The 21,748-nt window shown below is 47.4% G+C and overlaps 2 protein-coding genes across 2 annotated transcripts; one reads left to right on the top strand and one right to left on the bottom strand.

The window, feature by feature from the left end:
* Positions 1-1,004: 1,004 nt before the first annotated feature.
* LOC310837368 (uncharacterized protein) lies at positions 1,005-15,740 on the bottom strand. Its single transcript, XM_083723879.1, has 5 exons — positions 15,243-15,740; positions 8,845-9,930; positions 7,649-7,793; positions 3,597-4,769; positions 1,005-1,315 (listed from the first exon to the last, which is right to left on the bottom strand). Exons 2-4 carry the CDS (start codon positions 9,619-9,621, stop codon positions 3,598-3,600), a joined length of 2,094 nt encoding a protein of 697 aa, XP_083580005.1. The 5' UTR covers positions 9,622-9,930; positions 15,243-15,740; the 3' UTR covers positions 1,005-1,315; position 3,597.
* A 2,268-nt stretch (positions 15,741-18,008) lies between these two features.
* Positions 18,009-21,153, top strand: LOC310837883 (uncharacterized protein; the record flags this gene model as incomplete). The annotated part of the gene is given in 4 exon segments (XM_083725099.1): positions 18,009-18,524; positions 18,528-18,800; positions 19,039-19,120; positions 20,287-21,153. Coding segments are annotated over 4 exon segments (1,569 nt in total), but the record flags the coding sequence as incomplete, so codon positions are not given.
* Positions 21,154-21,748: the final 595 nt, after the last annotated feature.

Genomic DNA, 21,748 nt, shown 5'->3' with positions numbered 1-21,748 from the left:
AAAAAACATTTTATTATTTTTTTATTATTTTATTATTATTATTTTTTGAAAAGAGCAGGAAATTTTAAGTAACCAAAGAAGAACAAAGCAAAGGCAGTAGATTCCTTCTGAGCAGGTTCCGTAATCCTTAACAAAGCAGCAACTCTGAGGAAATGTTCTGTCCAAAATCAAACCAGTTTTTTCTTACTTGATTCCCCCCTGAGCTACTCTGCATTGGGAGGGGGAACAGAATAGCCCCACTGCAAAGCCAAGGAGGACACAAAGGAAACAACCCCTCCCTGCTGTTGACTATCAGCAACTACTCTCGCAGGTAAACTGCTTATAAACAGGGGGCTCCATATAGTTATCGTTACCTCTTGCGGTGCGCTCAGGTGCTGAGTGCTCACAGCATTTATTCAAAAATGGGTCACCGAGAAACAAGAAGGGAGGTATTAGCATGCTCAGTGGGAACACCAAGGTTTTGCAGAAATACAAAAAAAGACCCCCTAACCCCGCAATATTAAAAAATCCAGAACAGCCCAATAAGGACTGAGCATGCTCAGTGGCAACCAAGTGCTATGTGTTTGTTCGGAAGAGGGGAATGGAATGGAATATCCTAGGAGAGGGCATCACGGGCTGGCTGGCTGGCTGGCTGGCTGCAGTGCTGAATGTGAACATTCAAAAGGTCTTGTATACCTTGAAAAATAGCCCATCCTCCATGAATATATCAAAACCCACTTTAACACCACCACCAATTATTTTGATCCGGCTCACAAATAATTCCACCTCTACTGCCAACTATCCCTTTGGGTTGAAAGAACATCAAAAACACCAAAATGAGCAAGAACCTAATCCCACCCCCCCCACCCCATACAAAAGTAACCACCCCCATTGCCAGCAGCTATAAAGCCCATTTACACAACCTAATCCTATGTAGGTTTACTCCAAAGTAATTCCCCGCTGTGTTCATCTAAGTGCACACAGGATTACAGCTACATAGGTCTACAAATGTCTATCTCATCCGCCTCCAACTCTTCCTTCTATTTATTTATTTTTCCAAACAGCACACAAATGGCATAAAGAGATGCATATTTTTCAAAAAGGCATGAGGAAGATGAAGTACATCCACAGGGGAGCAAAGAAGGGGAGATAACTATAAGCACAAGGGGAAAAGGAACCAGAGAGCAGAGAATTCATTCGGCCAAGCAGCAAGTCATTCGATTTCCACTTGGACGGAAACTCCGCTCCACAAGCAGATAGATGATCAGGTTCCAATTCAGTTTGACAACGGCATCCTTTAGAGGTCTCTACTCTTCAGTTTTCTTCAGATTCAGCCCTGCATAAGAATGGATTTCTTTTAAAAGCATGTATACATCCTTGTTGCTTTTGTCTTTACCCAAACCCACAAGCCCCCTCTTTTCAAACTTATATTTGGTCGCATCCACACCATGCACTTAAAAGCACAAAACAATCCCAGGAACTGTAGCTCACCTCCCGCCCCAAAGAGGTATAATTTCCTCCCACCTCCTTCCCCAAGCCTAGCTAGTGCTCTCCCAGTTCTGGGAAGCTGGGGAAGCTTTAGGGCAGGGGTGAGCAAACTTTTTCAGCAGGGGGCCGGTCCACTGACCCTCAGACCTTGTGGGGGGCTGGACTATATTTTGGAAAAATAAAATAAAATGAATGAATTCCTATGCCCCACAAATAACCCAGAGATGCATTTTAAATAAAAGCACACATTCTACTCATGTAAAAACACGCTGATTCCCGGACCGTCCACGGGCCAGATTTAGAAGGCGATTGGGCCAGATCCGGCCCCTGGGCCCTAGTTTGCCTAACCATGCTTTAGAGTAAGGTTACCAGATGTCCCCGTTTCCCGGGGACAAGTCCCTGGATTTACAAATCAATCCCCTGACAAAATCCATTGAAGTTGAAAAGTGCCCCGAATTCATTGAAAAAAATCTGGTAACCTTACTTTAGGGCCCTGTAAGAGCTTTCATACCTTCTTCCCAAAGTTGGGCACCTCCTTACTTGGGCTTTGCAGTGCCTCCTTCCCAAAGCCTTTGGGAAGACAGTGTGAGGGCTGGGGTAGGGGGCAAATTTAGGCCTCGCACAGGGAGCCATAGAACCCAAGTCCGCCACTGCCTCAAGAAACCAGCACCTGTAGGATTCCCCGGGGTGGGGAATGTGCTTCAAAAATATGGTGTGGATGGTGACCTTTCTGTTTTTCAAAACACACCAGGCCTTTCTTCTACCAAGTCGGGTAATTTGTCTCCCTGGGTCAGTGTTATCCACTCTTGTCTGGCAGCAGATCTCAGGGCAGACTTTATCACTAGCAACCTAGTTGCTAGATACACTGAAACAGAAGTTTCCAGACCCTTCTATATAGTGAGAAGGTGGGGAGGGGTATTACTCAGAAGGGTGGTGGGAATGGGTGATTGGCAGATAGCTGTGATGGTAGAAACCTGGCCTGAACAAAGACCTTGGATTCTTATCTCATTATACATGACAAAGCCATTTTTCACCTTTTCACCCCTTGCTTCTTCCTGTAAGACCTATTGCAGTCGTTAAGAGTGTCAACAGGCTCATCACAGCTATCTGCCAATCACCCATTCCCACCACCCTTCTGAGTAATACCCCTCCCCACCTTCTCACTATATAGAAGGGTCTGGAAACTTCTGTTTCAGTGTATCTGAAGAAGTGTGCATGCACACGAAAGCTCATACCAAGAACTGACTTAGTTGGTCTTTAAGGTGCTACTGGAAGGAATTTTTTTTGTTTTGACTATGGCAGACCAACACGGCTACCTATCTGTAACCAGAAGATGGTAGATCAGGATCTAGTGATAGATGTCTAGGTGATTTGCTGATGGTTCCATAAATAAATTTAGGGTTAGTTCTCAGTTATGGGATAAACCTGGGTCAGGGTTGCATAGGTTGAAAACGATGCTCTGTGTTTGTTTTAAACTAGTATGGCACAGAGAGAGGGTGGGATTCAACTAAGTCACATGCAAGGAATGAGGTTTATTTGTGCAGCAGACTTTGCAAAGAGTTTGCAGCCAGGTTTATACAGTGGTACCTCGGGTTACATACGCTTCAGGTTACATACGCTTCAGGTTACAGACTCCGCTAACCCAGAAATAGTACCTCGGGTTAAGAACTTGGCTTCAGGATGAGAACAGAAATCGTGCTCCGGCGGCGTGGCAGCAGCAGGAGGCCCCATTAGCTAAAGTGGTGCCTCAGGCTAAGAACAGTTTCAGGTTAAAAACGGACCTCCGGAACAAATTAAGTACTTAACCCGAGGTACCACTGTAATTTCAATGGAGAGAGGGGAGTTTTAAAGTTGAAACTGGGGAGCAGGGTTGGGGAGTTGAAGGTGCCTGAGTAATTCTCTGGGGGTCTGATAGAACATTTGAGAGCAAAGGAGTCACAAGATTAAATAAAGGAAAGAGGGAAGGAATAAAAAAGCTGGCGGACACAAATGAAATATGCAAAAGGTCACAGGCCAACAATCTGCATGAAATACACGTTGCCTGGGCATCAGGTCACTTCTCCCAATAAGAGTATTTGTATGGACTTTTACAACTCAATTCAATTCAGTTCTTCAATTCAATTACTTACCTCACAGGGTTCTTGTGATGATATAAGACGGGTGCAAAAAGACATCGTCAGACGGAAGTTCTTCTTCGGTTTTGATCGTTTCTGGAGATTCTTTCCTCGGTCCGTGGATTTTCTGATGGCTAACAAGGTGTGTCCTGCGATTGAACCTTTTCCCACAGTCAGGGCATCCGTAGGGTCTCTCTCCAGTGTGGATTCTCTGATGGCTGATAAGGTTTGTGCTGCGATTGAACTTCTTCCCGCAATCTGTGCATTCAAACGGCTTCTCCCCCGTGTGGATTTTCTGGTGCATCTTCAGGCCTGACCGGCGGCAAAAGCTTTCGCCACAATCTGAGCACGTGTACAGCTCTCTGGCTGTATGAATGCTCTGATGTCTAATGAGGTGCTTGTTCCGGCTGAAACTTTCGCCGCACTCAGAGCATTTGAAAGTCTTCTCCCCTGTGTGGTTTTTCTGGTGCCTAATGTAAGTCGATCGATCGCAAAAACTTTTGCTGCAGAGCAGGCATTTGTACGGTTTCTCGCCCGTGTGGCTTCTCTGGTGTGTTATGAGATGGTGGCTCTGGCTGAAGCTTTTCCCACATGCGGTGCATTTGTACGGCCTGTCTCCAGTGTGAAGCCTCTCGTGTCTCACCAGACTCGACTTGTCGCAAAACTGTTTGCTGCAGGAGGAGCACGAGTATGGCTTCTCGCCCGTGTGCATTCTCTGATGTGAAATAAGGTTTGAGTTCCGACTGAACCCCTTCCCGCAGTCCAAGCATTTGAACGGCTTCACTCCCGCGTGGATTTTGCTGTGGTTATTGAGATGAGAGCTCCGCCGGAAGTTTTTGCCACAGTCTGCACATTCATACGGCTTCTCCCGGCCATGGACTCTTATATGCATGATGAAGCCAGCTCTGGAGATAAACACTTTGCCACAATCGGAGCAGTCATAGAGTTCCTGTCCCGAGTTGTTCCTCTGATGTCTGTTGAGGCCGTGGAATAATCTATCACTTGGCCTCTTTAATTTGGGGGTTGCCTGTTCTGCTGCCGTTTCACCCTCCGGCGCAACAGATTCATTCCTATGCTCCTCTGTTCCATATTCCTTTGGCTCTGCTGGTTTTGAAATTGTCTCCTCAAAGTCCGGGCAGTTCTCTCCTTCTAGTGGCATCCCGTCATTTTCATCCTGACCTTCGTCACCTGATATTAATATAAGAATAATGAAAACCATCATTCTTTCTATTTCTGACGTTCAGGTCGCGAGTGGCATTGCTGATGTAGCCAAAACACAGGATTTGGGGTGGTGTGAAGGAAGAACTAAGCTACCTGCAATGCGATTGGTCAGTTAGTTAAATATTTTTATTTATTTGCTATGCCCATGGCAGAACGACTCCATTCACACAGAAGAGGGTGTGCGGAACCCCAAGATTTGCAGAAGTGCACACAAATAATCTGGTGAAGAAAACCCTAAAAGGGGGGGGGGACCCACAAAACAGTCAATGGAGAGATGAACTTGCTCACTGGCCATAGAATAATGATTGACATTTTAGGGGAGGAGGGGCAGCTGTGGGACAGCAAACCAGGAGAGGGAATGGGCTGAAGTGGCTGGAATCCTGAAAAGAGGCACTCCATGGTGTAACACATTGTTGCAGGTCCTGCATGCCATAATTGCAATAAGCATTTAAGCAGTGGAGGCTGGTGCCCATTGGAGCTGGTAGGGCGGAAAGCAGACCAACAGAATCAATGGGGTGACTGTAAGTTTAAAAGGTTAAAAAAAAAGGCAGCTGGCAAAGGAAAACTTGAAGTTGGTGGTAGGGCTGGGCCATATCTGGTTTTCCACATTTGCGATATATTGCCAGCTAAACATTGTGATCTATTGATATAGGACAGGGGTTAGCAAACTTTTTCAGCAGGGGGCCGGTCCACTGTCCCTCAGACCTTGTGGGGGGCCGGACTATATGGGGGGAAATGAACGAATTCCTATACCCCACAAATAACCCAGAGATGCATTTTAAATAAAAGGACACATTCTACTCATGTAAAAACATGCTGATTCCTGGACTGTCTGCAGGCTGGATTTAGAAGGCGATTGGGCCAGATCCAGCCCCCGGGCCTTAGTTTGCCTACCCATGATATAGGACAAGGTCTGAAATAAGGATGGAACTGGTTTTCAACTTCGTGATATATCACCAGCTAAACATCTTGATAGGAACGCGGGTGGCGCTGTGGGTTAAACCACAGAGCCTAGGACTTGCTGATCAGAAGGTCAGCGGTTCAAATCCCCACGACAGGGTGAGCTCCCGTTGCTCGGTCCCCACTCCTGCCAACTTAGCAGTTCGAAAGCACGTCAAAGTGCAAGTAGATAAATAGGTACCGCTCTGGTGGGAAGGTAAACGGCGTTTCCGTGCACTGCTCTGGTTCGCCAGAAGCGGCTTAGTCATGCTGGCCACATGATCTGGAAGCTGTACGCCGGCTCCCTCGGCAAGTAAAGCGAGATGAGCGCCGCAACCCCGGAGTCGGCCACGACTGGACCTAATGGCCAGGGGTCCCTTTACCTTTAAACATCTTGATATATCAATATATCCCAATGTCTGAAATAAGGATGGAGCTACGTAAAGGCACTGGCTGGCTTCGCGGTTTCCCCCACATTGCGATTTTTGCACAAGACACACACAATTCGCAATACAGTGGTGCCCCGCAAGACGAACGCCTCGCAAGACGGAAAACCCGCTAGACGAAAGGGTTTTCCGTTTTGAAGGCGCTTCGCAAAACGAATTTCCCTATGGGCTTCCTTCGCAAGACGAAAGCCCATAGGGAAATCTCCGGGACAGCGGGGAAGCGCAGCGCGTCTTCCCCACGGTCCTTGGACCTCCTCTGTAGGCTGCTGGTGGGGCGGAGAGACCTCCTCCCGCCGCCAGCCTTCGGAAGGCTGCTCCGAAGGCTGGCGGCGGGAGGAGGTCTCTCCACCCCACTGCCAGCCTTCGGAAGGCTGCTCCGAAGGCTGCTGGTGGGGCGGAGAGACCTCCTCCCGCCGCCAGCCTTCGGAAGGCTGCTCCGAAGGCTGGCGGCGGGAGGAGGTCTCTCCGCCCCACCGCCAGCCTTCGGAAGGCTGCTCTGAAGGCTGGCGGTGGGGCGGAGAGACCTGCTCCGGCCGCCAGCCTTGGGATGGCTGCTCCGAAGGCTGGCGGTGGGGCGGAGAGACCTCCTCCCGCCGCCAGCCTTGGGATGGCTGCTCCGAAGGCTGGCGGTGGGGTGGAGAGACCTTCTCCCCGCGCCAGCTTTCGGATAGCTGTCCTGAAGACTTGCGGTGGGAGGAGGGTTTTCCTTCCCACCGCCAACTTTCAGAATGCTGTTCTGAATGTTGGCGTGGGGAGGAAAAACCCTCCTCCCACCGCAAGCCCCGGGAACAGAGGAGAAGCGCTGCGCACCTTCCCCTCTGTTCCCGTACCTGTCCTGAAGGCTTGTGGTGGGGAGGAAAGCCCTTCTCCGCACCGCCAGCCTGGCAAGCGGTCTCCGTAGGAATGCATTAATTGATTTTCAATGCATTCCCATGGGAAACCGTGCTTCGCAAGACGAAAACCTCGCAAGAAGAAAAAACTTGCGGAACGAATTAATTTCATCTTGCGAGGCACCACTGTATATTGCCAGGTCAATAACTATGAAGCCCATATCATGATATGGACTTCAAACTGGTTTTGAGTGACATATCAATATATCGCCCTGCCCTAGTTGTTGGGGCAGCCCCTCATTTATCTAACAGATCCACTGCATAGAACCTGTTTTATACTAGGCTAAATTATTTGTCCATTGAGCCCAGTATGTTCTGCTTTGCATGTTCTCTGTAATCTTTCAAAGGAGGCTTCCTTGTCAGCTGGTACTCAACCCTTTTTAATTTGGAAGATGCTAGGAATCGAACCTGTGAACTTAGGTGGTGGAACATGTGCTCTATTACAGTACTCAGCTATGGGAACACCCGCCCGTCCCCAGAGCAAAATGGCATATGTAACAGAAGTTTTGAAAAGGAAACACGAGCAAGATAAGCAAGTGTACAACTTGCTTCCAGTGCAACTCATCCTTGCCTAGCACACTGGCTTCTTCCTCCTCCTCCTCCTCCTCATCTTCCCCCTCCTCCTTGACCTCCCTGTAGAGCTGCCTGAGGGTCAGATCCATCGAAGAACCTTCTCCCGCAGAGAAATTCATAGCAGCCTCCTCTTTCATCCCCACCTGAAACAACGGGAGAGAATTTCAGTCCAGGATGGCTTAGGGGTGGGGCACATTAGATGAGTCCCGCTGGATCAGACCAACATCCCATTTCCTCCCATGGCCAGTCAGAGGCCTCTGGGAAGCCCACAAGCAGGTCTACAAGTCAACAGCCCTCCTCAAGACAGAGATGTATATACTACATTCACCTATCGTGGCTAAAGAGCCATTGGTAAGCTCGCTACAAATTCCTCATCCCCTTTAAAAGCTGTCTGAGCAGGTGGCTGTCACCTCATCTTGTGGCAGCGAGTTCCATAAGCTCAACCACACATTTTGCTTGAAGAAGTGTGGTTTCCTGCCCCTCCTCCATCCATGTCCTGAATCTACTGATCATCACTTTCACTGGAGGATATTTCCCACCCCAATCACCTTGCTGCAAAGTCTAGCACTGCAAAGAACAAAAACATTTCTATCTCTTCCTTTACTTCATGCATGAATGCTGTAAATCTCGCTCATGTCCCTACCCACTTTTGTTGCATCTTCCCCCCTCCAGAAGCAAAAAAGCCTTTCCTTGTAAAGAAAGTGCTCCATGGGACATTTTTGCTTGCCCTGCTTTGCATCTCTCCCAGTCACACGAAGCGACCAGAATGATTCATCCTGTAAGCCAGGGAAAGGGAACCGGATCCAGCTAGCGGGCTGGATCCTGACCCACCCCTGCCAATCACCTGACGCCACAACAACGTCAGGTGACCTGTTTCCGTTTGCCTGGGTGGTTTGAAAAAAACAAACACACACAGCACTGCCCGTCATCACCCGATGCCTGGCGATTGCAAACTGCAGGGCTTCGCAGGTACTGATGGGCAACTGATTTTTCAGTGCTTGCTGTTGTGATCATCTGTGCTTGCAAAGGCACAGGGTTCAAATGGCCCGGCAAGACAACCTGGGAGGCTTAAGTGGCCCTAATTAGGCCCACAGACTCCAGGTTCCCCACTACTGCTGCCAGCTAAGTACCACAGCTTACATACATCCTACCACCAATAGCACGGCCAGCTCAGGACCATTGAGAAGAATATACCTGTTGGTCCTGCCTCTGAGCCTCTCGCTGCCTCAGGAGAAAATGCTCAGCAAGGGCTACAGCGTGGAAGCAGCTCTCCGAATCGCGTTCTCGGATCCAGCTCAGCATTTCTGGGGGCAGGATGGCCAAGAATTGCTCCAGAATCACCAGCTCCAGGATCTCCTCTTTGGTGTGCCTCTCTGGCATGAGCCACTGGTGGCAAAACTTCCGCAGTTGACAGTAGGCCTCCCACGGCCCCTCGGCTTCTTCATAGCCAAACTGCCGGAAGCGCTGGCGCTGGCATTCGGGACTGATGGACTCTGTGGCCTCGGCCTCGCTTGCCTGCTCGTCGCTGCTCCCGCTGTCGCTTTTCACACTTTGGGCCTCTTGGGCTATCCGGGTGCGTCCCGTCCCGAGCCGGGGCCTTGTCCTGCCTTTAGCCCACCGGCTGGTGGACGCTGCTCCTTCGGAGTGGGAAAGGGAATCCTTAACATCGTCCGTCAATCCTGTCTCTTCCAGTTGCAGGTCTCCCTGCCCTGACAGAGGGGACTCCGAGGCATCTGGGTAGTCCTGCCACTGCTCCTCCCACTGCCGGGACGACGGTCCTTCGCCAACTTCCTGTTTAATGCCTTGTGGTGATGCTGCAACAATAACCGTCTCCACCTCGGAGGGCAGGGTTCTTTGCAGCCCTTTCCTGGTTCCATGTTCTCGCCTCTCCATTTTTATTTCTGGCTTGACGTGCTGGTCAAACTCATGAAGGTCCGGGGGCGAGAATTCTGCTGCCTTCTCTGTCGTCATTTTCCACCCACAACCACCACCCTCTCTCTTTTTTTTAATAAGCGACGATCCTAGCTAAGCTCTGTCCCTCCATCCCCTTTCAGGCCAACGTAGTGGAAAGCTTTGCTTCGTAACTGCAATTACAGCAAGGCGGCAGCAAGTCGAAGCAGAACTCCAGCCATGATAAGAGTTTCTGTGAACAGCCCTAAGACCTCTGTGTATAGGGGGGTATATAAATTCAATAAATAATAATAATGATAATAAGCAGACCCCCAAGAGCTCAGGCCGATGCCAATCTTCCTCAGACGTCTTCGCTTGTCTGGGGCTGCCCTGAAGGACAAAAAGCACAAACAACAAGTGAGGCAACAAGGAAAACATTGCTCTTCTCCCTAGTAAGAAGTATATTTTGTTTTTTTAACAAGTGGAACCTGCAGCAAAAAATGGTGCATTGTGTCCTCACCTCCAAAGAGAAAGGCTGCTTTTCATGCTTCCAGTTAGCTGGGACACTTCATTTCATTCTCCAATCCCACTTACTCCCCCCTCGCCCCTGCCCGGCAGTATGAATGAATGAATGAACTTTATTACGGTCTCAGACCAGGATTAAAAAAGCAGTTAGTATTTTTTTAACCGATAATTGTTAGAGCAAATTAGGACATGGAAACAGGCATAAAACATCTGGATAAAATACAAGATTAAACATGGATAATGTATGGATAAAAAACTGATAATTAAAACAGATAGGAACTAAAAACAAACAAAGACACACAGTTAAAACAACTGTAAGAGCATAAGAAATAAAAGACTCGCAGTTAAAACAACTATAAGAGGCTGCAGAGTAGAAGCCTCTTAAATAGAGGACACTCACAACATTAGAAACTGCTGTGCAAATATGGTTAAAACAGACAATTAAAACAATGTACAACACTAAATTTAGCAACAATATACAACAGTAAACTGTCCCAGAGAGTTGACTCAGAATCACCCATGGAACCGTGTTTGGGGCCCGGCAGTATATTCTTGTACATCAGCAAACATGGATAGCTCAGTTGGTTAGAGCACGGTGCTGATAATGCCAGGGTTGCAAGTTCGATCCCCATATGGGACAGCTGCATATTCCTGCACTGCAGAGGGTTGGGCTTAGATGATCCTCAGGGTCGCTTCCAATCCTATGATTCTATTTTTTGGATTCCACCAATCCTGGCTATACCTCCCTCTGTTTCTATGCAACCCCATTGTGGCTTAAAAGTTGTCAGCGCTCAACATGCGAGCGCATTATTACAAGGAGTGATTTATTTTAGCGCATTCATTTCATACCCTTTCAAGGCTGTGTACAGAGTTGTGCTCCCCACTCAGTTACCCTAGAACAGGGGTCAGCAACCTTTTTCAGCAGTGGGCCGGTCCACCATCCCTCAGACCATGTGGTGGGCCAGATTGTATTTTGGGGAAAAAATAATGAACAAATTCCTATGCCCCACAAATAACCCAGGGATGCATTTTAAATAAAAGGACACATTCTACTCATGTAAAAACACGCTGATTCCCGGACCATCCGCAGGCTGGATTGAGAAGGCAATTGGGCCAGATCCAGCCCCCAGGCCTTAGGTTGCCTACCCCCGCCCTAGAACAAGCCAGGATTTTTTTTTTAAAGCTTTGACGCAAGAATGACACCAAAGCAGACATCAGGTGAGTGAATTTTATAATTAAGATGCCACCACCAGAAATTCAGTTTCTATGGTAATACCCAGGAAGTCTTGCATCCAAGTACAGTGGTACCTCGGGTTACAGACGCTTCAGGTTACAGACTCTGCTAATCCAGAAATAGTACCTCGGGTTAAGAACTTTGCTTCAGGATGAGAACAGAAATTGCACAGCGGTGGTGCGGCGGCAGCAGGAGGCCCCATTAGCTAAAGTCGTGCTTCAGGTTAAGAACAGTGTCAGGTTAAGAACGAACCTCCAGAACAAATTAAGTACTTAACCTGAGGTACCACTGTACTAACCAAGTACTGACCCTGCTTAGCTTCCAAGATCAGGCAAGACTGAGCTCGCTCAGGTGAAAACACGAGCAGGCACGTGTGGAGCATTCTGTCACCAAGCAGTGAAGAGCAACATTAGGGGAGAGGTGTTTCCAGCTACCCCACCTCTTGTCTTTGGAAGACCTGCAAGTTGCTGTAGGAGGAGAGGGACTCTGAGCAACTGGGATCATCATCCGAGGTGCTTCTTCATGTGCCTCCTCCACAAGAGGCCTGGAGGGCGGCAACATGAAAATGGCCTTTTTTGTGTTGGCTCCCCATTTGTGGAATGCTCTCTCTCTTAGGTGGCAGGCAAAAACATTTCTTTATAACCAGGCCTTTGGCTGATTAACATTATTTGGCCTTTTAAATGTGTTTGTGGGAGGGGGCGCTATTGGTTTGTTTTTGTTTTATTATGTCTTTTGTATTAATATTTTGTAATTTTTTTGTTGGGAATTGCCCTGTGATCTTTGAATGAAGGGCAGTATACGATTTGAATGAATGAATGAATGAATAAAAATAACATCATGGGAAAGGTGTTTCCAGGACCAAGGTGAAACTCTCAAGCTTCCTTGTTAACTTTGCTATTGGATATTACGCTATCTTCTTATATTTATAGTACTGAAATGTTGCCGTTGTTTTGTATGTTGCTATATTTGATATTGTGTTGTTGTTTTATTGTGCAGTTTTGTAATTGTTTTGCAGTGCTTGGCTTTGAAATACATTTCTGCTTCATTTGTTGTTAAGCCGCTTTGAGCAATTTTTTGGGGGGTGGGGTGGGTGGAAAAGAAGCATACAGATAAAACACTGAATGAATGAAGAGCTTTAAAGGTTAAAACCAGCACTTTGAACTGAGCGTGGGAACACATGGGGAGTCAGTGGCAAGGAGTACCATAGCTCAGCTTCCCTCAAGTTAAATACAGTGGTACCTCAGGTTAAGTACTTAATTCATTCCGGAGGTCCGTTCTTAACCTGAAACTGTTCTTAACCTGAAGCACCACTTTAGCTAATGGGGCCTCCTGCTGCCGCTGCACCGCCGGAGCCCGATTTCTGTTCTCATCCTGAAGCAAAGTTCTTAACCCGAGATACTATTTCTGGGTTAGCGGAGTCTGTAACCTGAAGCGTATGTAACCTTAGGTACCACTGTACAGACATTTTCTCTAGGGATATTGTGGAATCTGCTGAACCAGAGGCTCAAAATGGAGATGGCTTTCCCCCTTCTCACACCCACATGCCTCTCAGAGTACTATATTTTCCTGTTCTCCTACTGATGAATGGAGGAAATGGAATCTATATGCCCCAATAGCCACCGCCCCACTCAGAAATTGCTCTGTAAGCAGTCTAGCCATCTGTATGCATGCCTTCTCAGAAAATGCAGGAATTAATCTATTTGTTGAAACTTGTGTAATAGAGCTTTGCACATGCTCTTGTGCCCTGGAAGTTGTTTTTATACAGAAAGTGGCTCTGATCAGAAATGAGAGAAACCCAACGACCCCCATAACCCCCACTTTTGAGTTTGCCACAAAATGCCGTGTAAACTGGCTATTCAAGAAAGTCAGTCACAAGAAGACGAGCTAACTGATGTCTGGTGTCTGTTTTTAAACTTGCACAGGTCAGCTGTATGGGCAAGAAACCAGCACAGGCTGGCAGATGCAGATGCAGACAGGACAGGACAGGAGCGGGGTGGGGGGAGAGACTAGAAAGTTCTTACTTTGCAGTTTGGGCGAACAAGGGGGGAGCAAAGAAGCTAATCTGTTATTTTTGCCTGCTTGAGTAAAGTCCCTCTTTTTTTGCCTGCTCGTTTGTAACTCATTATAAGAAGGGCCCCCGAAACTGGCTCAGGGCCTCAGTCTCTGAGAGATATCTCACTGGGGTCACCTGCGCAGGTCAATAAATGCTGACCTTCCTTGGAAAGATCCAGTGTCTGTCGTCACTGACTGGAGATTCCTGCAACATTTCCACACTCAGCTGATACCTTATTCTCCCACCCCACCTCAAGCTGGCAATTTATTTTTTCTTTTTCCTTCCTCCTAGAGTTTTTACGTTTATTCCTTCTTCCAGAAACACCTTTATTCTCTTATCCCATTATAGTCCCAGTTTTTTTTTTAAAGAAACTGTGATAATGAATATCAACTTTCCTTTGTAGGAGAATTTACTTCAAATAATACTAACCCTTGGCACTGTGGGCTTGCCAATCAGAAGGTTCGAATCCCTGCGACGGGGTGAGCTCCTGTTGCTCGGTCGCTGCTCTAGCCAACCTAGCAGTTCAAAAGCACACAAGTGCAAGTAGATAAATAGGTACCGCTCCGGCGGGAAGGTAAACGGCGTTTCCGTGCGCTGCTCTGGTTTGCCAGAAGTGACTTAGTCATGCTGGCCACATGACCCGGAAGCTGTATGCCGGCTCCCTCAGCCAATAAAGCGAGATGAGCGCCGCAACCCCCGAGTCGTCTGCGACTGGACCTAATGGTCAGGGGTCCCTTTACCTTTACCTCCTCTGGCCTCCTCTCAGAAGAGGGAGGTCTTGCATCCCTAAACACACACGGATTCCTTGTCATCTTTGCACAGGAAATGAGGAGCTACTAGTCCTGGCAAGAGCTTCTGTCACGGCACTGGCCCAATTTAGAGGCCACAGCATAGCTAGGAGATATGGCAGGCACATGACAAGCCCACCAGCCAATCTGTGGTATGGAAGCCCACCTGAAAGGAGCCCCAAGGCCCACTGGTGGCTTATGAGCCCATTCTTTGAGATGCACCTCTTTTAAGCGATTTCAGTTTAATATTGTGTTTATATTGTTGTAGTCCATTCCAGCGACCTGCTTGTGAAGGACAGATAAAGTACTACTAGCAAATAAATAGTATAATAAATAAGATTATCGCCGCTCTATTAGTGGGTAAAGGGTAGGTAAGAACTTCCAGTATGCAATTAAGTGGAGTTTGATATGAAACCAAAACCTCGTTGGCTCTAATGTCTTCCAAACACCTGGGTTACATCCTGTTGGGATTATTGTAACACGCTCTGGGTGGGGCTGCCATTGCAAAATGCTCAGAAATTTCAACGGGATCCAAGAGCTGCAGAGAGACTGCCGACTGGGGATGGTTAAAAGTAACATATGACTCCCTTGTTACAACAGGGCCATTCAAAGTGCTGGTTGTGACCTGTAAAGTCCTATACAAGATGGGTCCTTGGCATGTGAAAAACTGAATCGCTTCATATGAACCTGCCTTATCTCTGGGATCTTTGTGGGTGGCTGTTCTCGCAGGGACACTTGCTGAGGGCGCGGGGCAGGGCCTTCTTGGCGTTGGCACCCAGACTATGGAACTCCCTCCTTGTCCTTCCACCAGCAAGTTAAGACTTTATGGTCCCAACAGACTTTGGGGGAACTGACTGCTTTTTAGTGAAAGGGCTGGCGCCCTACTGCTCTTATTGCAATTACTTGTCTGAGATTTTCTTTCCCTCCTCCCCGCAGCATGGATTTTCACAGCGCTAATTACATTGCACACACACCCAACTGTTGAATGGAAGCGCGGAAGGAGAGCGCAAATTATGGGATGTCGAGGCCCCCCTCCTCCCTCTTCCCCCGCCTGCAGCTCTTCTGCTCCCCAAGAACAAGGCAAACCCGCCTTCCAACTTACCGGTCCCGGGCGAGGCCTCCCTCCGGCTCCTCCCAATGGAAGCTGCGATGACAGGGGCTCTTGGCAGGGAACCTGCAGCTTCCGAGCAAACGCAATCAGGCATGCATTTTTTTTTTTAACAAAAAGCAACAGAACAGTTTGCAAATTTGCAAGGGGAGAAAGAAGAAGGCGGCGACCACCAGCTCCGGAAGATTGCATTCGGCAGGAAGGAAGATTCTCCTCCTCCCTCCCCAAACCCTCTTCCTCTCTAGCCATCTGAACTGCGCTCATTTAACCATTAGAGAACCACGGGGCGCTTTCACGGACTATGCATTTTTATTTCTGTTTTTTTTTTTTAAAGAGAAGGTTCGGCATTAAAATGGCATGTGCTCTGCCTAGTGGGGTGGGGAACCTGGCATCTTACCTGCAAGGCTGTATTAATCTGAAAGGGGCTGGGGGCGGGGGGGGGGTCACGCTGGCCTTTCCGCCCCTTTCCTTCGATGAAAGAGAAGATCCTTTGTTTGAAAAGGGGCCCTGAAAGGGTTAAGTGGAGAGAGAGAGCACCGATTTCCTAGATAGGCTTGAAAGGTCATGGAACGGCGCTGGATTCCTCTTCCGGCCCCTCCCCTTTGGCTGGAAGAGGGGGAGGGGGGATGTTGCAGCAGATGAAAGGCAGCTGTCAGCTGTCACGGACCCCGTTCTTTGTAGCGGAATTGCAATTGCTGTGCCAGTTGTTTTTTTTAACAACAGCAAATATAATTAAACTTGAGATAATCATGGCCTGTTTTCTGCCTGTTTACAGTGGTTGCTTCTAATGATTTAGGTGGCGTCCCTTGGCAGGCTCAGCTGGGGATAAAAACTCACCAAATAAATTGGTGAAAATATGAAATAAATATGCTTTGGATTGCACCCCTGGTTTGTAGTGACTGTTCCCGTGATGAGTGAGGATGGGAGCAGGAGTCCCAACAACAACTTAAGGCCCATAGAATCAGCCAGTGCTCCCCCCAGGGGGCATTTAAGGGTACGCAGTACTAGCACATCTCTCTTTTTGGTTGTTAAGAAGTGTAGCACTTAACAGTAACAGCCTCATAGTGAGCACCAGCGTCTATTTTTCTAGGGGGGAAAGCACAGGTTTAGCATTCCTGCTTTATGCTGATTTAAACATTGCTGTTTTCCACCTTGCGTTTCCCAGATCGTACTTCCCTTTTCATTCCCCCCCCCCATTTTTTATTTTTATTGGATTATGATTTGATATGTTAATTGGATGTTTTTTATTGGAAAATTAATAAACGCTCTAACAAAAAAAGAAAGAAGTACATGTCACTAATTTCCGTGGAGTTTATTCCCCAGAAACTTTGAATAGCATTGAAGCTGTGATGCTATTCTTTTTTCCCCCTTTTCATTTTGAGACATATTTTAATGAATTTTTTTTAAAAAAATATTATGTGAGCATCCTGGAGAGGACCTTCCCTGGAAAAGGGCAGGGTATACTGTGCAATAGAATCAATGGGGGAACCGTGTTTGTGTGTTAAAGTGGCCCTTCACACCCCCTTTCTGGCCCTTCTTCGCACCCACCCTGTGTGCTTTTACTTAGCTAGAGGAGGGGTGTTTGTTGTAGAAAGTAGCTTTCTGCACAAAGGCAAAATTTCAATGACTTGCACCACCCACTTTTTTCTCTGGCCCCTGCTGACATGTGCCCCCACTCCCCCACCCCAGAAGGCAATGTGGCTCTCAGGATGAAACAAGTTCTCTACCCCTGGAATGAATGACTGAATATGCTCACTTGCTTGGGAGAAAACACACTTGGGACTTCTTAGTGAGTAAACATGCATTGACTTGGGTTGTAAGCAAGTCATGTTTTCTCCCCACCCTCTTCTCATTTTATATCATTTGATTTAGGCATTTGGTCAGGAGGGTGGTATTTGGGGGGGGGGCGGATAGGGGCAGCAGCAGCCTTAATTTTTACATCTAGTCATTTCATTGAACCCAGCTCGCTTCTTCTGCAGAGATGCTCATGGGGTTAATTGCACAGAGCTCTGTTGCCTAGAGAGGACCGGGAATGGGTGTGCATTGCATGTATGTGTGTGAAAGGGGGAAAGAATGAGAGTTTTTAAAAGATGAAGCTACATGTCCACACCATACCTTGGAAGCACCTAGAACTCCCCCAAAGAATCATGGGAACTGGAGTTTGTTGAAGGTGTTGGGAACTGTAGCTCTGTGAGGGGTAAACTAGAGTTCCCAAGATTCTTGGGCAGAAACTATGTACTTTAAATGCATGGTATGGATCTGCACATTCCTGTTTGTATTTGTTTTGGTATGGAATTGTTTATTTATAAAACACTTTTTAGCCTAAAGGTGCCTGAAGTCGTGAAGAAGATTAGTACATATCGGTATAAAAGAAAATGCTCAGTAAAAGTACAGTTCATAAAATGCACCGCTCAAAGCAATATTAACAGGATCTTCAACGGCCAACATCATGGGGTGGGAGGATGTTCCACTTAGAGCAGGTCAAAGGAATGTCCTCCATTTTAGAAGCAGAGTTTTAACCTGTGTTGATACATAGAATCATTGAATTGTAGAGTTGGAAGGGACCCTGAGGATCATCTAGTCCAACCCCCTGCAATGCAGGAATATGCAGCTGTCCCATACAGGGATCAAACATGCAACCTTGGCATTATCACCAGCACCATGCTCTCACCAACCAAGCTACCCAGTATTACTGGTTTTATGTTGTTTAATTTTTTTAAAATGTTGTTTATGAAATTTTTACATAAATAAAATCCCCTTTTTTCAAATCATGTGATAAAAAGATTGACTTTTCTTCTCTTCCTCCAAGAAGCAAAGCTAGGAACAAAAATGGAAAAGCAGGAAGCTTCAACAGGACCCAAGCCTGGGAACAAACAAGAAGGCAGAGGAAGAGATCCTTGTGTTGTCCAAGCTGAGACCACCCATGAGCTCCTGACTGGGGTGGCCCCTCAACAAATCAAACAAGAGCCGGAAGAAGGCCGAGAATGGCACTGGGAGGCCCAGTGGCAGGAGTTCTTGAAGACAGCCAAGTCCCCTCACTCAGAGTGGTGCCACCTGCAGCTGCCCAGTCCCACCTTGGAGGAGAACTCAAAGTCTTCTCAGGGTCCCTTGAAGGGGACATCCAATGTCACCCTGCAGCCTATAGGGGAGTGGCTGACTCAGACCCTGCCTGACTTCCTTGGAGAGGCCCAGCAGGCGTGTCGGAGCCTAGACTCCCCTCCGACGGTGAAGGTTGAAGAGGCTCTGGAGGGGGACACAGCCAGGATGGAGATGTGGTGACAACACTTCAGGCAGCTGTCCTACCATGAGGCCAAGGGCCCCCGGGAGATCTGCAGGAAGCTCCGGGAGCTTTGCTGCCAGTGGCTGACTCCCGAGAAACACACCAAGGAGCAGATCTTAGATCTGCTGATCCTGGAGCAGTTCTTGACCATTATGCCTTGGGAGATGCAGAACTGGGTGAGGAAAAGGGGCCCAGAGACATGTGCTGAGGCGGCGGTCCTGTCCGAGGATTCCCTCTTGATACTCCATGAGTTGGAGAGACAGGAAGTAAAGGTATGAGGCGTATGAGGTGGTTTGGTCACTTTGAGGTGCCAATTGGAGTGGTGGCGGGTTTATTTGGGCAACTGGGCCTCACCAAGCTTGGTCTGTCCTCAGCTAGCTCCCAGATCCCTGGATCTGTCCAATGGGGAATCGAGTCCAGCATCCAACTAGATGGGAAGCCTTCACTGCTTGCCTAAAACCTAGAAACGTATGCATGTTGTTGACTTCTTCTCCCTTTCCTCCACTCCAGGTTCCAGGGCTCTTGAAAGAGACCATTATTAATTTACCAGACTCTGCAAAGATGCAACTGTCCATAGAAGTCACACTGCTGGGTAAGGATTGGTGTGTGCAAAACAGTTAGCCCCTTTCCCACTGATAGAACACAGGAAGCTGTCTTAACCTGAGCCAGACCCATTGGCCAGTTTGGCTCAGTATTACCCACACTGACTGGCAGCAGCTCTGCAGGATTGCAGACAGGAGTGTTTCGCCAGCCCTTCCCAGAGACGCTGAGATGAAATCTAGCACTTTCTTCAAGCAAGGCAGATGCTCTGCCACTGAACAATGGCCCCTTCCCAAATGATGATGATGATGAATTTATATCCCGCCCATCTGGCTGGGTTTCCCCAGCCAGTCCGGGCTGCTTCCGGCACATTAAAAACTTCCTGATACAGAATAACAGATCCAGATATTCCGCAAAAGAGGAGGGGTATCTTTTTATATACGACCGCGGCAGCAAGAGTTCTGATCGCGGCAAAATGGAAGAGTAATCTCTATACATGATTGGATCCAAAGCTGACAGAATATGGCGAATTAGATGGTCTATCAGAAAAAAATAAAGAATAAATCAAAACAGGAATTTGTTTCAAAATGGGACGTTTTCAAAGAATATCTGAAAAATAAATATAGTAGTTTAAATTCTGTTGCAGCATTCGAGGAACTTCAGTAATAGTTGCAAGGTAGCTATAAGAAATTAGATATATTAATAAAAAGTTTAATTATGATAAAAGTGTGTATTGGCAATAAGTAATATGAAATCAAAATATGGAATAGACGGGAGGTCGGGTCTTTAGTGTTAAGACCAATATATGTTTTATTGTTTGCTAAGAAAATTATGTGTCTATGGTTATTCCTGTGGTGTAATTTGGTATTTTGTGTTTTTTTCTTTTTTCTTGTTGTATCAATAAAAATATTTTTAAACAAACAAAAAAGCAACAACTTCCTGATACAAGGCTGCCTTCAGATGTATTCTAAAAGTTGTGCAGTTCTTCATCTCCTTGACATCTGATGGGAGGACATTCCACAGGGAGGGTCTCACTGCCAAGAAGGCCCTCTGCCTGGTTCCCTGTAACTTCACTTCTCACACTGAAGGAACTGCTAGAAGGCCCTCGGAGCTGGACCTCAATGTCCGGGCTGAACGATGGGGGTGGAGACGCTCCTCCAGGTCTTTGCAGAAGTTCTATCTCATGCCCACAGACAATGATTCTCTGCTTATTCCTAGGAGTCCAAGACCCAGTGCTGGAGAACGAAGAGGAGCCCTTTCATGTGAAAAGTCCCGAGCCTGGAGATGTGGGATGCAGCGGAAGATCCTTAGAAAGAGCCAAAGATAATTTCTTCCAGGCTCCCAAGTTGGAAAAGATCCCTGGAAACAAGGGGGGACCAGAAAAGCACCAGGGAAACCAACTGTGTAAGATAGCACAGCAGGCCTTCCTCTGCGAAGGAAGCGGCCAGACTTTCCACGAAAGCGTCGTCCGCAACAGGACGTGCCTGCGAAGCAGCATTGCCAGCACCAACTACGAAAAGAGCCTCCTCCAGAGCTTGGACCTCCTCAAGAACCAGAAGAAACGGCTGAGGAAGTTCAAATGCTCCTACTGTGGGGCCACGTCCAACATTCGAGCAAACATTGTCACTCACGAGAGAATCCACACCGGCGAGAAGCCCTACGGCTGCTTAAGCTGCGGCAAAAACTTCAGCCGGAAGTCGACCCTCGTGCGGCACAAGAGGATCCACACGGGGGAGAAGCCGTACGAGTGCTCAGCATGCGGGAAGAGCTTCAGCATCCGGTGTAACCTTTTGTGGCACGAGCGGGTTCACACGGGAGAGAAACCCTATTACTGCAAATGCTGCGGCCAGAGCTTCAGTCGGAGGCTCTTGCTTGTGATTCACGAAAGAACCCATGCAGGAGAGAAACATGTATAGAAGCTTGGAGTGTTGGGGGAGAGGTGTCACTCTTTTCCCTTCCTCTTTCTCTTGCTCTCTTACATACAGGACACCAAGTTGGCAACCCCTGAAATATCTCTTGCAATACCTAGAACATCCACTGGGTGCCACTATTTCCCCTCTCACTGATAAACACAATTTCCACCAAGGGCTTTGTTTTCCTTTGCAACTTCTGGCAAGTATTAGCATAATACAGTAATATTGTGAAATATGATATAAATTTCCTGTATATATTTCATTTATAAATATGGAAATCGACATTTTCGAAGGGGTGATGTACTTCAAATGCGCAGTGTGTGTGCAGGCCTAGACACAACGCACACTAACTGACATTGTTCTTTCTTAGTCTAGCCTCCCTCACAGGGTTGTTGGGAGGATAAAATGGGGGGTGGGGTGGAGAGAGAACAGTGTATGGCCTTTTTGGGTGGGCAGACTAAAAACTGAACAGATGAATAATAGTAGTTCCCATGGGCAAGTCAAACCACAGAATATATTAAAATCTGAACATCGTTATTGTTTCTTTCCTGTGTGGACTTTCTGATATTCACAAAGACTAGTGTGCACCTTCCGTCATATTCAGAGTGCTCAAATGATTTCTTGCCTCTGTTTGTTCTCCTCTGTACAAGTTCCCCCAGAGTTTAAGCATTTTACTCTTCTTATTTACATGATGCTTTTGGCAAGGAAAGGGGATGCGGGTGGCGCTGTAGGTTAAAACACAGAGCCTAGGACTTGCCGATCAGAAG

Source organism: Podarcis gaigeae (assembly GCF_964106915.1).
Source record: "Podarcis gaigeae genome assembly, chromosome: 2".
NCBI classification, from domain to species: Eukaryota; Metazoa; Chordata; class Lepidosauria; order Squamata; family Lacertidae; genus Podarcis; species Podarcis gaigeae.
Note: the sequence above shows the minus strand (reverse complement) of the source record. Positions and strands in the feature narration are given on the sequence as shown.